Here is a 14,863-nt window from a genome sequence, read left to right as displayed (position 1 = left end):
TTTTTTTTGTAAATACCAAAACTAAATTTCCCAACATATATATATATTTATATTTATGATCAAAATATCCTTTTATTTTTTCATTGATAACTACGTAAATATTTACAAAAATATCACGTTTATAAATTTAATTTATTTATTTATAAAAAACACTTTTCAAAATTGTCCTCTATTTTTTTTGGGTTTTTGTTTTTTTAAAAAAACTTATTGTGTAAGCACGCAACGAATGCTCCCAAATACTGATATATATAATAAGTATTTCATCACCGCAGCTCGAACAGACCTATAGTATATTAAATGAGGCAAGTGCCTCAAGTCCAAAAAATTTTTGGCCACCAAAATCATAAAAAAAAAATGATAGGAAGCCTATGAATAATAGTTGATAACCCGGCCATGAATGATAATCATTATTTTAATTTTTGTGTGAGTGTGTGTATATATATTTTGATGCCCTTAAAAAAATAAGGATTTGGTCCGATCCAAGCCATTAACCATGCCCGAAAAAGTTGTCCTAAACTCATTAGATCTCAATATATTGAAACCCAAACTTACTAAAAGCCCCAAACAATATGTAGATCACAAAAAAATAAGTTTATGGTTGAGCCCAAGAGTTCGACCTAACCTCTGTTTGGGTAGGAAAGGATTTCGACCTGACCCCTGTCTGGATAGGGAAAGACTCCGACTCGGGCCAGTATTGGAAAAATCTATTTGGATTGTCTTAAATATCGGAATACTTGAGAATCTCTAACGGATAAAGAGAATCCAATAAATTTGAGATTATGTCGAGATTATTAAGTCGGCTCAGAGTTATCTAAAAGTAAAAATTCACCGTTAACATGACCATAAAAGAACATGTAAGTTATAAGATTAGAAAAAAAATCAATATTAATTGAACCTAAAATGAAAAAAATACAAATTACAGTATTGGAAATACAATTTTAGATTAAAAATGAAAATTGTACAAATTAGTGCGCACTAAAAATGCAATGGTATAAAAACCAAAATTCTAGTGATAGGGGTGTGCAATCGGTTATAACCGAACCGACCGAACCAAAATTTTGAAAACCAAACCGACCGATCAAGTTTTTTAACAAACCGAACCGACGGAATTTTATAACAAAACCGACTAAAACCGAACCGATTAAAAATCGGTTATTTCGGTTTTCGACCGAAATAACCGATTATTATTATTATTATTATTTTTAAAATAAACATTTTAAAATCCATTTTAAAAATAAAAACGAAATTATATAAATAAATTTGAAAAAAGTTGAAAATTGAAATGAGCCAAAAAAATCCTAGATATCTTTTTTAGTTGGGTTAGATTAAATAAAATTAGGTATATTATATTAAAGCCCAACAAAAATATAAAACTTGGATATAAAAATTAAGGCTCAATATGTATTTTTTTAAATATATAAATAAATATTGGTTAAAAAGATATTTTTTGAAAAAAATCGAAACCAAACCAATTAAACCCATATAATCGATATTTTTTTAAAAAAATAACGGACCAAATTTTGGATTTTTTTCTATTCGATCGAGTTTCTCGATTTAACCAATATTTTGGTCACCGCAATGTTTTAAAAAATAAATAAAAAAAAACAAAAATTCTACCTCACTCTCCGTCGGGCGATGGATTCTTGGACTTCTCCTTCCACACTGTCTCCTCCGGCTGTGCCGATGGAATTACACTCAGAGAACCGAGAGAAGCTCTTTCATTCATTTGGCGATCATCTCTCCCAGCTCGGTCGCCCGAGAAGTGGCTTTGTCTGTCTCCAGGTATTCATTTTCTATCTCAATTTGTTTATTTTTCTTCTGTGCATATATCATGAATTCACGTGATGATACTTGATTTTGATTTTTTTAAAGTTTTATCGTCTGAATTTGCGATTTTCAAATTCTGCAGGGTGGTGAAGAGCAGACACGACATTGCACCGATCATATCGAGCTGTTTAGGTACGTCAGTTTAGATCTTTAATGAGTAGATTTACTGTTTTATTATAATTTGCATTCACAGTGAATGATAGTGGAAAGCCAAGATTATTAGCAAAGGGTGACACTAATATATTGTCTAGTAACACAAAAGGGGACAACTTTTTCCCGCAAGTTCACCGTTCACCGTCCCTCTGCTCCTCTAAGTGTTGAGGTGCATTTGAATGTAATGATGTATTGAATGGAGAATCTTTTGTTGGAATTCAAGTTTGTGGCAACTCAATGCATGAATTTTTTTGGTGGTTTGATGTATTATTTTTTTAGCACCCAAGAAACTTATAATGATTTGTTGCAGGATTGGGTGTGTAAGTTCCCAGCAAGTTCCATAAGAAGATTATATAATTTGATGATGATAAATAATATGGATAAGTCAGGATGTTCCACTGTCAGGAAAAAGTTGTATGTGCCCTTTGTTTGCACGTGTCTCCCTTAAAACCTGATCTTTTTCAGACTTAGTTGGAGGCTGTTGGGCCCTCTGACATGAAAGCGAGCAAATTCTACAAAATAACAGAGCGCTTTCAATGTACTACAGTAGTAGGCATGAAATGAGATCCTTGATGCTTAAGGGATAAAAGCTTAAAGCTGATTGCTGCTGAATCAATGTGGAATTCTCTAGGTCAATGTTTTACTCCAATCAAGATTATATCCATCTATAATCAGAGATTTACAAATAATTATTTTTTGAGGAATACATATAAATTTTAAATTGATTTATTAACTACTTGAATTGAATGATCACTTACAAAGCGGAGTAGACAATCTCTGTTTTCTTATATCTGTTTTCTTATAGAGTTGAGATGTTCGATCATTGAATTTATAGTCAAAGGCATTACTGTCAGTGTGACTAACAAATACTAATTGGTGGTTTCGTTGATCACCAGACAGGAAAGTTATTTTGCTTACTTATTTGGAGTGGTGGAGCCTGGTTTCTATGGAGCTATTGTAAGTTTATTATAGACATTTCAAATTTTAGTATGAGGGTTCTTAAAGTACTGTCACATGATTGTGAACAAGAAATAAAAAATTGAATGTCACCGTTTTGAATCTTTGATAAGCGCCAAATAAATATAGTAACTTGATAATGTGCAGACAATACCTTTTCCCTCTAATAACATATGGTTGAACATCTACGCATTTTATCTTGTCGTTCTTGTTGAGAGATCATAAGTGTACCTTATCTAATGGCATGATGGAAACTTAAGGCTTTACATTTAGGTCGGAAATAACTATATTATCATTAAGGTGCCATTTTTCAGTTGCTTCAAGCATTACTATGTATGTACAAGCGTGAAATTGGCTGGGCTCTCGTCCTTTCAAGTGCGTTGCAAAATCAGTTCATGAGTTGTCACCTTCATCTCCTTAGAATATTGGAGTAGTTTGAAATGGGATATGTTCTTAGTGGATAATTTTTATCTTTTGTTTGATTTCAATTGTAAATACACAGTCTGAAATGGATATGTTACTGAGATCAGCTGATAGCCCTATTATTACTTGAAGGATATGTCTAGTGGGGAATCAATACTGTTTGCTCCAAGATTACCTGCTGATTATGCAGTTTGGTTGGGAGAAATTAAGCCTTTGTCCTACTTCAAGGTGATTTTTCTTTCTAAATTAATAGGTAAAGTAACTCACAATAGAATGTGTGTGCATTGATTTTGAAATTTTTCCTTTTCAGGATAAGTACATGGTTCACTTTGTATACTATACTGATGAGATTACAAAAGTTTTGCACGAACAATATCAAGGACCAGGAAAGCCTTTGCTGTATCTCCTCCATGGACTCAATAGTGATAGTAACAACTTTTCGAAACCGGCACACTTTGAGGTTTCTCGAGCGCTCCCACACTTCCCCCCACAAAACCCCCAAACAGTATTTTTTTGCTTCTGATTTCTGAAGGCTTTAACAATTCTTCATCATGAACCATGTAAATTAGATATGATGGCATTCTAAACAATGTATCGTTTGTTGAAAAAATTATTTACACGTCCAAACTCTCACTGTATCCTCTCATGCATGTAAATAGACTCATACTTACCTGCTAAATTTATAATAGATACATGCATATGCTGATAAGTGGTAAAGACAGAATGTTCTGACATAGAATATGCCAAAACACAAAATTGTGTGCTGAAAACATGTGAAATATTTCTTCTAAGGATTTCCATTCATTTTATTGTTAACTACAGAGCTGAAACTAATGGACATCTTTGTATCATGTAGTTTTGATACACTAATGGTTAACTTCTTTATTCCTGATTACTATTTTGGGTAATGTTTACTCGCTATTTAGCAGATATTGGTAACTGCTGGCAATCTCAGAATGAACTTTTTATGTTTGATGGTGCTTATGTATAATGTTATCTAGTCTGCTAAAATTGAAGACACAACTCCAGCTACAGGCTTGTAAAAATATAATCAACTTAAATGATGAACAACATTCAATTCATCCTGAAGACTTAGGCACGCCACAAGTGAGATGCATTTAATTTCCCATGTTCCTGTTTCCTAGCAACAGGATGACTGAACCTTTCAGTGGGATCATTAGTTAAGACTAAGAGGCATTATGAGCATTTAAGACATAAAAGCTAGCACTCCTCGATTTAGCTTCCATGATGGTATTAATGTTGCCTATGCTGAATGACTTAAATCTATAAAATGAGCAAAACATTACTCTTGACTTGTCTACCTGGGCTAATACTTGGTAGACTAGATAATTTTGTTCATAATCGCATGATAAGTGTTAGTTTTACGCAGTTGATAATAGGACTATAATCTTAGGATGAGACAAACTGCTAAAAGAATTGTGATTGCTGCCTTTTTTAATTAATTAAGTCAATATAACCACAATTAGAAGTTTCCAGTCCAAAATCAGAGTGTGTTATCATTTTTACTGCATCTCATTTTTCTATCTTGGATTTTCATTTACGAATTGGTATCAAATGGTACACACGCGTACTGATGCTACTATCAATTAATACATTGTGTTGCTGGAATTTTTAATGTGGTCCTCTGTACTATTTATGCTACATATGGTATCACCGTATTCAATTTTGGCTGTCGTGTGTTTGTTTTCTAGACCAATTTAAATTCTTAATGTCTAATTTTTCTTAAACATAAACCGTTTTTTCTTTTAGAATATGAGTATTCTCCTAGTTTTTCTAGACCAATTTTAAGTTTGTTTGATTTTGATGCATGACTTATTTTTTTCTGAGGAAGTTGATTTTTAAACATTCATTATTTTCAGGGCATTGAAAACTTTAAGACAGATCTAAATAATTTGCATCCTATTTTGACTGAATGTCGCGTCTTAAAGACACAGCAAGAGATTGCTCTAATCCAGTTCGCCAATGATATCAGCTCCGAAGCTCACGTTGAGGTTAAGATTGTTTCTCTTTCTTCTGTAAATTTTTACTTTTTTTTTTCCCTGTTTTCTCCACTTTTAGTCCCAGACGTGCATTTTTAAAATTCTGGTGGAGCAGATATTATGAGTATATTTCCATATGTTCTCTAAAGTCCGACCTCACGTTCGATAATCCTTTTTGTAGAAATGTTGAAATTTTTCCGTCCTCTAGCTTTTTGTATATTGATTTTATAACTAAGGTAAAGGAAAAGGTTAGTCAAAATGTGGTTACCTAGGAGTTAATGAAGGAAGCATCAATGATGATGTGTAGTTAAGAAGGATTGGCCATCAAGTTGTTGTCGGGTGCACCAAAATTTTGAGAGATAGAATGCTGCATTTTTTACAATTGTAGGAAGCAGAAAAAGCTTGAGCCTTGGACTCTTGATTATCATAGAATATTTTAGGTTCTCTACTACCTAGTATTAATGATTTATTTGGTATTTATCTAGTTATCCTTAATCAACTGCCTAATATACAATAAGGATTACTGCAATTGCAAAATGGGATTGTCAGTATTCAATGAGCTTGCAAAAATAACTCTCTCTTTTCTTGTGATGGATGTATTTTTTCTTGACAAAAGTACTTATTTTTCTTTCACTTTTAAATACTCGTGCAATAGATTAAGTTTTTATTACTCTTGATTTAAAAATAAATTTTGAGTAGGTTATGAGGAAAACAAACGTGGGCATGAAAGAGTATCAGCTAGAAAGCTTGTTTCTTCATCACACTTACATGTATGGTGGCTGTAGACATTGTTCGTACACATGTATATGTGCAACTGGAGACAATAGGTGAGTTTTATCATATTTTAATATTTATGAATATCATGTTTCTTCTTTATTGCTTAAGTTTTGGCACATGAGAAAGGAAATGATGGGTTTTGTAGCAGTTAAAAAGTTATCAGCTTCATTTTTAGAAAGGGATGAAAATCAACATAAATGAAGATTTTTTAATAAAGGTGCATTAACACTGTATAATAATGGCGAAAAAGGAAACAAAAAAATCTTTGCTCCTTCTTGTTCTCTTTTTTGAATCAAAAGGACTTTGCGGGGGAGGAGGATTATTACAGAAAGGAAAGATTGAAGTTTTGTTGGGGACTCTTGCATGATGGGGGAGATGGCAAAGTATCTAACATGACTCTTTTTGTGTCGTGAGCCTCAGATATTTTTTTTAACTACATGACTAAAAACTTGAGCTCCTGTGCATGACATAAGTTGATAGTTGTATTGCTTGAATTACAGTGCTGTTCTCCACTATGGTCATGCAGCAGCTCCAAATGACAGGGTATGCTAAATAGTATGTCCTTGTAGTTCAAGTTTTATGTTTTAGCAAACAGTGTTTTTGTGTCCCAGTACTACGACGCTTCTTGTTACTACTAATTCAATTCAAGTTATTTGAATTTTCCATGAACTGTTGGTTGGGGTTGAAGTAGTTAGGAAGAAAAAGATACAAAATCAAGACATTGAGAAGGCACAGTTGCAAGTAAGGTGCTCATAGGTTTCATTTCATTTCTCCTGTGACTCTCCATGCCAAAAAGGATATTGGCTGGTGGATAGACAAACTGATAGAATGTGAGTGCATCTTTGAGAATAATCAACATCACTTGCTATTTAATCTATCTTTCCGTGTTTGATCAATTGGGTGGGGCAAATGAAAGATTTTTCACATCATGACCCATGTTGTTCTGTGTGTTACGGATGTTTTGTTTCTGCTCATTGATTTTAGATATTTATAGAGATAGATCACTTATGTGGAAAATATTTAATTTAAGTTGAAGATGGGAATTCAATGGAAAACACTATCAGATGACCGAATATAATGGAGAAGTAATAAAGAAAAATAAAAACCTTTTGGCAATAGTTCCCAGTTGTTCTGTCCACGGTCTTCCTTATTTTCCCGAATAAGAGATTTTGTCGATGAGAAGTATAGTATTGTGTATCATGGAATTTACGATGCTTCGTCACTTCGAAGTTCAACCATAATAAGATTTTAGTTTCATATGTGGAAATAAATTAAATTAAGAAGATTTTGTAAATTTTTTTTTTTTTTTATTTGGGAGAAAGTAATTTTTTAAAACCTTATGAAACGTTGCCTTATTGTCCCTCTTAATTTTGAATACAACCGTCATTTGTTTTCCCAGAAGTGATTTCTTGTCTTTGGAGAGAAAAACTGGATTAACTTGGAAAGTTGAAGTATTTTAACTCCATGAATTTCTTGCAGACTTTGGAAGATGGTGATATGGCACTGCTCGACATGGGAGCTGAATATCATTTTTATGGTTCTGATATTACTTGTTCCTTTCCGGTGAGCAATCTTTATGTATAGATGCATGTATGTCTCAAGTACTGTCATCCTCTTGCGATTTATTTTCTAGTTCAAGATCTATCCCATGTTTTCTGTGGTGTGACTTCACATTTAAAAGAATCATTAAATGACTTATACATGGAGACAATAGGCCAAATAGTTTTAAAAAAAAAAAAAAAGTTCGAAACGCTATTCCTTGATGTGACCAAACACGGCTCTTGCTTCATCCTTTGTAACAAGGTTACCGATTGATTGCCTCCTTTAAAAGAGCTTAAAATTATGATCGTTTGTGAAAAATTCATCTCGTGATTATGTGGCTGTGACGCTTAAACTTAAGACCACCTCTCCTGGACTGTTTATGATACCACTATGGTTGGAGAGCAGCATAAATTACAATTGCCTAAATGCGTCTTCTGAAAACTAACTATCTGAGTTGGTACGTCAATTTCTATGTAAAAGGAAAACTTAATAAGAAATCATCTGTCCTGTGCTTTTTTTACTCAAGACACTCTAATTAGCTGCTTATGTAGGACATCAAGAAGCTTATTTTGACATTCAATATATTCATCTCATTTTTGTTAATCAACACCATCCTGTTGTCCAAAAAGTCAGTATTTAGTATATTGCTTACAATATCTTCCGTTCACGAACAATTTGCCAGGGCATTCTTTTATTCTGTCTGGTTCAAGCACGAACAATTTGCCAGGGCATTCTTTTATTCTGTCTGGTTCAAGCAATACCTAACAAATTTGATACATCTTTATCTTTGCCTGATCGTACAGTCAATTATTTATAATTTTATTTTTGTGATTAATTTCAGATTGTGAACATTTATATTAATTGGATGTTACTATACCTTTATATCGACTTGCAAATAACACAAAAAGGTCATAGATACTGCTTTTCTTTGTCTGTACACTTTGAACAATCAGTAGAGGACTTGATCTGCCTACTTACATTGTGCTCTGACCTTGAAATATCAATAACGGTATTTCTTTGTTTACTTGTTATGTTTACAAACATTAATAGTTTCTTGTTGTCCGTTAGGTTCCGAATGAAAGTGTCTTTAGTTTGTGGAGGTCATTGTTTTGAGTTTGGTCCTGTCTTGTAATAACAAGAAATGTGATTGTGCATGCAGGTCAATGGAAAATTTACAGAGGATCAATCTCTAGTATATGACGTGAGTGTTTTGTTATTTATGTTGGAATCACTTACTTGTTGTATTTAATTCATGAGAGGCTCGTCAACCGCAGCAATATGTAGGGATTTCCATCTTTCCACTCTTGAGTAGTAAGCACACGCTTGGATATCATTGCAGGAAGCCAGCAACATTCTGAAAGTTCACATCACATTTGCTCTAATTATATGAAGTGACTTTCAAAATTCATATCCACTATCATATTACACTGAAGTAGCATAGCTGCCGTTGTTGAATCCAAAAAAGGAATATTCTCTATGAACACTTAATTTTTGAGGTTTCTAACCCTCTAGCACGAAAATTTATAACTAAATCAGATTATCAATTTGCAAAAGTAGAAGCTCATTAGCATCAACGTTCAAGAGTTAGGAGAAAATATGGTAATCCAATTCCTCCACAAAAAAAAAAAGCATGTTAATAAGACCAATGCCTTGTAACCTGTAATATATATTACTTCTGTATCTTTTTTGGTTTGCAGGCTGTCCTTCGTGCACATGATGCTGTCATCTCAAATATGCGGCCTGGAGTAAACTGGGTTGACATGCACAAGTAAGAGCTCACATTTGAATGCTGTAGATATTTAGTAGCTATTGACGCAAAGTGACCAGCTGATTTATCTCAAATATAAGCTGTTTTTGTAGAGCTTAATTCTATTACTTCTGTATTTTCAAAGCATCTTGACCAGATGCATAATACTTTTGGCGAGCACATTATTTTCTCATAGAAATTATATACTAATCATCAATATAGCAGAAACTTGTGCATGAAACTGATAACATATTTGTATGGATTCATTAATATTTTGTAAGGGACATGTAACTTTTTAGAAAGTTGGTTCTCTAACCACCAAACCTTTCTTGCACTCCTGCACGGCCAAGTTGTGGTATCAATTTAGTAGGAATATCGGATTAGAAAATGAGTTGAGCGATATTGCTTCTTCAATCATCTGTGTCTATAATATTGTAAAAATATTTTTGTCACAAAATTAAACCATCATCTTTACTTGTGCTTGCTCACAAAAAAACAGCATTGTCTTGCTGATCTAACCATTGGTGCTTTACCCATTGGTTGCAAGTCGTCAAACTAGATCATGAACCGTTCTGAAACCTAGCAACCATTAACCTCCAACCCAGTTGTCAGCATCATCACCTTCCCCCTTTCCAATTTCTACTGTCACCATTCCCTTTCTCCTTCCTAGGTTGCTTTACCTAATATACCCCCTCATATCTCTTCTCCAAATTCACACTCACACCCCTTATTTTCTAGAAGAACATTTTGATGGAATTTGGGGGTGGAGACTTAAGAGGAAAACAAGGAGAATTAAGCATAAGAAAAAATAGTTTGGGTCCCTATTTCTGCCTTTCTTATAAAAAGGACGATAAGGAAACAATCCAAGATAAAGGCACGTGCAAAGTTCATGAGCGATAGTTATAACATTATAACTATCTATAGGAAGTAGTTGTAACAAATCAATAATTTTTCTCTCATTTGCAGATTGGCTGAAAGAACTATCCTGGAATCATTGAAAAATGGAAACGTCCTATATGGGTATATACGTTTCTTGATTGCGTGCTTTCTTCTTATTGCCATATGTACGAAATAAACACAACCAATTAAACACTTGTTCATGCTATGACTATCTGATGGTTGAAGGGACATTGACGCTATGAATCATGAGCGTCTGGGTGCTATTTTCATGCCTCATGGCCTAGGGCACCTTTTGGGTATTGATACCCACGATCCTGGGGGTTACCTAAAGGTTAATGTGATTAGTTTCTTGTAAGTTTTATGTTCTTTCAATTTCAGTTAAATTCATTTTTATATTACTGATCTGGTTTTAGGGAGCTGAAAGACCAAAAGAACCTGGACTTAAGGCCTTGCGCACGAGTAGAGAACTATTGGAGGGAATGGTACACATTTGAAGTCGTATTTAAGCTAAATTTAATTTTGAAATCTTGATGGGTCTCAAAATGTACTGCATTGACCAGTCAGTTTGATGTTACATTTTTTTTTCCATATTTTCTGTTTTAAAAACCTGCACTGTGAAAATTAGCTATTCTGTTTCCATGTTACCATTTCTTTTGTTATAGTGTTGAACTTTGATGTTTCCATAGTGTAAATATTAGTTGTAATAACCTGTATGTCGTCTTTTTTCAAACAAAATTTCAGTGTCCTTAAAATTCAATTATCTTACAAAGAGATGTGATTTGCATAATCTCTTTGTTGTTAAATTGTTGCAAACTGCGCTCCAATGCTGCTTTGATATCTGCATCATATTTTGGTAGACACGCATGCTGTAAAATCTTTATCTATCCTTGATTTTCATTAACTATTACGTGAGAATTTTACAGTGTCTCAACTGCAGGTGATAACTGTGGAACCCGGTTGTTATTTCATTAATGCCTTGTTACTTCCTGCAATGGAAAATCCCAAAACATCAAAATATTTCAACCAGGAAAAGATCATCAGATTTAGAGATTTTGGAGGGGTTCGAATTGAAAGTGATGTGGTATTTCCTTGGCTCATCTTTCTTTAACAGAATCAGTATATTTTTTTAACCTTTTATGTAATATTCTCTCACTGTCGTGAATCTCAAATTTACTAATTTCATAAAGAGGCCTTTGCTAGCTTGTACAGTTGTACTGGTTATATTGACTTGGGGTGATCATGGTTTGGTTTCCACTTGTCCTTTGATCTTGATCTTTGATCTTGAAGTGAAGTTATAATCACTTTATTAATGAATGGCTCAGCTGGTTTTACCCTTTTCAATCATCAAAAATATCACAATTTTCTTCCAACCTTTTGTGATATAAGGTTCTGTCTAATGTTTTGAAGTTACGACCGTATTTTAAAATCTCAAAACTTCAGAATCAGAAATATGCAAATCATGTGCTCTCTTTTGTACGTTTTCAGTATGTTACATCAGATGGTTGCGTAAACATGACGAAAGTTCCACGAGAGATACAAGAAATTGAAGCTGTAATGGGAGGTGCCCCATGGCCGATTCGGAAGACGAGCCTTCCTTCTTCAAATGGAAAATTTTAAACTTGAAACAGATGCTGAAGGACGAGATTCAACTTTTTAATAGCCAAGCAGTGCCCCTATATTCTGATAGGTAACATTATTCGTTTAGAAAATTATTCATGATCTTTTTCTCCCCTAGATTCGAACGAAAACTCCATTAATGCCTAATATTGGCTATGTAGCAAGATCATTAGTTTTCAAAATTGAGGTGATAAATGTTGGCTCTTCTTGATTCCAGGATCTGGAAGATATTAAGATTGTGTCACAATCCTTTCCGAATAAGAAGACACGAAAATTCATACTCGCTGAATAATTTGTGGATTCGAAACGTGAACATTAAAGTATGGGGTAAGTCTATGCTACATCGGGAGAAGAACTCTTGTTTTTTGGTTTTGCAGTTAGATATTCGTGCGAACATCTTATAAAAAACAAAACGGAGAAGTACTTATTTGGTGAGTATGGTTTTTGCCCTACTCATAGCAACAATATTTTTATTCTAACAGGTAGCAGAAATTATATATGGGGTTTTAAGCTGTATTTATTGGACATTTATTGGGGATCGATAGTTAATAGTTTAAAGTATAGCATATCATATTATCATAACTAGCGTGTAATCGTGATTTTGTTTTTAATTTATTTTTGTTTCAAAAATTTTGTAATTAAATTATAAAACAAGAATTTTTTGAAGCCTTTGATCTGGATTTTGGCGGAAGCCAAGCTTAGAGAGCACGAGAGTGTAAGAATCCCAGTCGTTTTTTCGGAGACACTTCGATATCTATTTCATCCTCGTGAACCATTTCTAGAAGTCCTTTTCGGGAACGCTTATCGTGACCAAATGACACATTAATTTATGATGCTGCAATCTTGGTTTTTTTTTTCTTTATCTATTCCTATCTATATGATGTACTAAAATTGAGAGGAGGGTTTGTACGTTGATATGGCCCTCTCATTTTAAATCCTTCAATCTTCTTTTTTTAAAAAAAGTCCAAAATGTCATGTACTTTTATGTTCTTTAATTTTTCTCAATTTATAAAAACATCACCCATCTTTGTAAAATTCTAATTTTTTGTATTTTTTTTATGTCATCATTTAAATTTTTGGGTTTTCGTTAAAAAAACAGATTGCGCAAACTTACAATGCGTACATCAAATTACTAGTATATATAACGACCAACGAGTGAGAGCTTAATAAATTTTTTTCACGTTCCTCGGATATTCTTCTAACTTCCCATTATTCAATGTCTACATTTTAAAACAAAAACAAAAACAAAAACAAAAAAACAAACAGACACTAAGCCTTAAGATAGTTATCTTCCTACACCCTCAACATCTTCGCATTTCTTAAAAAAAAAAAAAAAAGAAAGAAAAGAAAAAACAACCCAATTCTGTGGATCTATACTCCAATTCCCACAAACTCAACATTTTCACACAAGTAATATCCACATTTAGATCGGTTAATCACCTAATCTATTAATGGGTTTTCAAATTATAAAAAAATATAACTATACCCTGAAAATGTAAGCATTAAAATTTGGATTAAATTATATTTTTATTTGATAAAAATTGATTTTCGAACAAAATTAATTTTAAAAAATAAAATATTTTAAGCACATATTGTACGTGTATTTTTTTTAGAGTACAAATACAATATTGATCAGATTATAATGATATGAAATAATTGTCCGCATACGGGACTTGAGTGAACTCGAAACATGCTTATCATGAACAGAAGAATTAAAAAAAAAATCTTCTAAATTTATCTAAATAAATTAAAAAACTAAAGAATTGGATCTTCTGCTTCACTAGAGAAGAGAAGATAATCTTGTCCGAGAAACTAACCTTGTTGTGCAAAACGGTTGACAGACGTTTGATCTTTGTAGCGATCCGATCGAGCAACTATTTCAGAAGGATTATAGTATTAAGAAGTGTTTTTTGCCCAAAAAAAAAAAAAGAATATGCACGAACTCAAGTACTCAACCACTAACAACTATCAGCATATGCTATTCGAAGAAAAAGAAAACAAAATATTTGGTTTTGGTTGTGGCCTAAGTGGTTTATAAATTTCATTTTGGACTTGTAATTTATATGTTTTTTTTTTCTATTTTTACTCATTGTAATTGTTATAAATATTTAAAAATAATTTCAAATCGGTTTGGGGTTTCATGGACTGGGCAAAGACTTATGTAATTATCTTCCTATTACTTTCGTTTTAATGCGAAGTAAAACAGTACAATTTTACTTCATGTGCATCTATCGGAAATTATCTAACTACTACTTCAGATAACATCCGAAAAAAACAAGGAAATTCTTCTAGGGTAAATTTTCATTTTGGAATTGTAATTTATATGTTTTTTTTTCTATTTTACTCATTGTAATTGTTATAAAAATTTAAAAATAATGAATTAGTGATAAATATTATCATCTTGTAGAAAGGATTATGTCGATAATATATTATAAATAAAAATATTTGTAGAAAAAGTTTAGAAGCTATAATTTGCAAAATACACTGAAAAAATATTGATGTTAGTTATATTCCTAACAATGTGTTTGGTTCTTTTAAAAATTGGAATTTGAATTGGATTTGAATTTAAAATTGGATTTGAAATTAAAGTTTGGGAAAATATATAATAGGAACAAGGAAAAAAAAACTAAAAGAACGTCTTCAACAAAAAAAAAAAAAAACCAAAGGGGCCATATAATTTTGGGGTGAAGACATATATTATCCCCTTTACAAATATTAAAATTTTGTCAACATTTTAAACTCGTAAATTTGAAAATATTTAATATAAATTTGCAAAAGCTACAAATGTGATCACATTTTAAACTCGTAAATTTGATTTTAAAAGCAAATTACATTGAACTTGTAAATTTTAAATTGGTCTCCTAATTAGGCAATCAATGAAAATCCCATCCTAATTAGAAAACCAAACTCCTCACAGAAT

At 32.5% G+C, this 14,863-nt stretch overlaps 1 protein-coding gene across 3 annotated transcripts; it reads left to right on the top strand.

The window, feature by feature from the left end:
* The first annotated feature begins 1,595 nt into the window (after positions 1-1,595).
* On the top strand, positions 1,596-12,005 carry LOC140887861 (uncharacterized). Of its 3 annotated transcripts, XM_073295419.1 has the most exons (16): positions 1,596-1,782; positions 1,910-1,959; positions 2,877-2,937; positions 3,493-3,588; positions 3,671-3,820; positions 5,241-5,372; positions 6,060-6,187; positions 6,638-6,680; positions 7,617-7,700; positions 8,839-8,880; positions 9,377-9,447; positions 10,393-10,446; positions 10,552-10,657; positions 10,740-10,808; positions 11,264-11,407; positions 11,812-12,005. In XM_073295419.1, the coding sequence occupies exons 1-16, from the start codon at positions 1,636-1,638 to the stop codon at positions 11,941-11,943; spliced, it is 1,509 nt and encodes a 502-aa protein (XP_073151520.1). In that variant the 5' UTR covers positions 1,596-1,635; the 3' UTR covers positions 11,944-12,005. The 3 variants fall into 3 exon arrangements, with proteins under 3 accessions (XP_073151520.1, XP_073151522.1, XP_073151521.1); XM_073295421.1 differs by lacking the exon at positions 11,812-12,005 and having other exon boundaries at positions 11,250-11,383; XM_073295420.1 differs by lacking the exons at positions 6,060-6,187; positions 6,638-6,680.
* The last annotated feature ends 2,858 nt before the right edge of the window (positions 12,006-14,863 follow it).

Source organism: Henckelia pumila, chromosome 3, assembly GCF_033568475.1.
Source record: "Henckelia pumila isolate YLH828 chromosome 3, ASM3356847v2, whole genome shotgun sequence".
In the NCBI taxonomy this organism is placed as follows: Eukaryota; Viridiplantae; Streptophyta; class Magnoliopsida; order Lamiales; family Gesneriaceae; genus Henckelia; species Henckelia pumila.
The sequence above is the reverse complement of the archived record's forward strand: the minus strand, read 5'-3'. Positions and strand labels throughout refer to the sequence as shown.

Excerpts from the sequence above, each read along its gene's own strand:
- LOC140887861 (XM_073295419.1), top strand. The coding sequence starts at position 1,636 with ATGGATTCTTGGACTTCTCCTTCCACACTGTCTCCTCCGGCTGTGCCG. Across the intron at positions 7,701-8,838 it reads ATATTACTTGTTCCTTTCCG|GTCAATGGAAAATTTACAGA; the intron begins GTGAGCAATCTT and ends TTGTGCATGCAG. Across the intron at positions 10,658-10,739 it reads ATCCTGGGGGTTACCTAAAG|GGAGCTGAAAGACCAAAAGA; the intron begins GTTAATGTGATT and ends ATCTGGTTTTAG.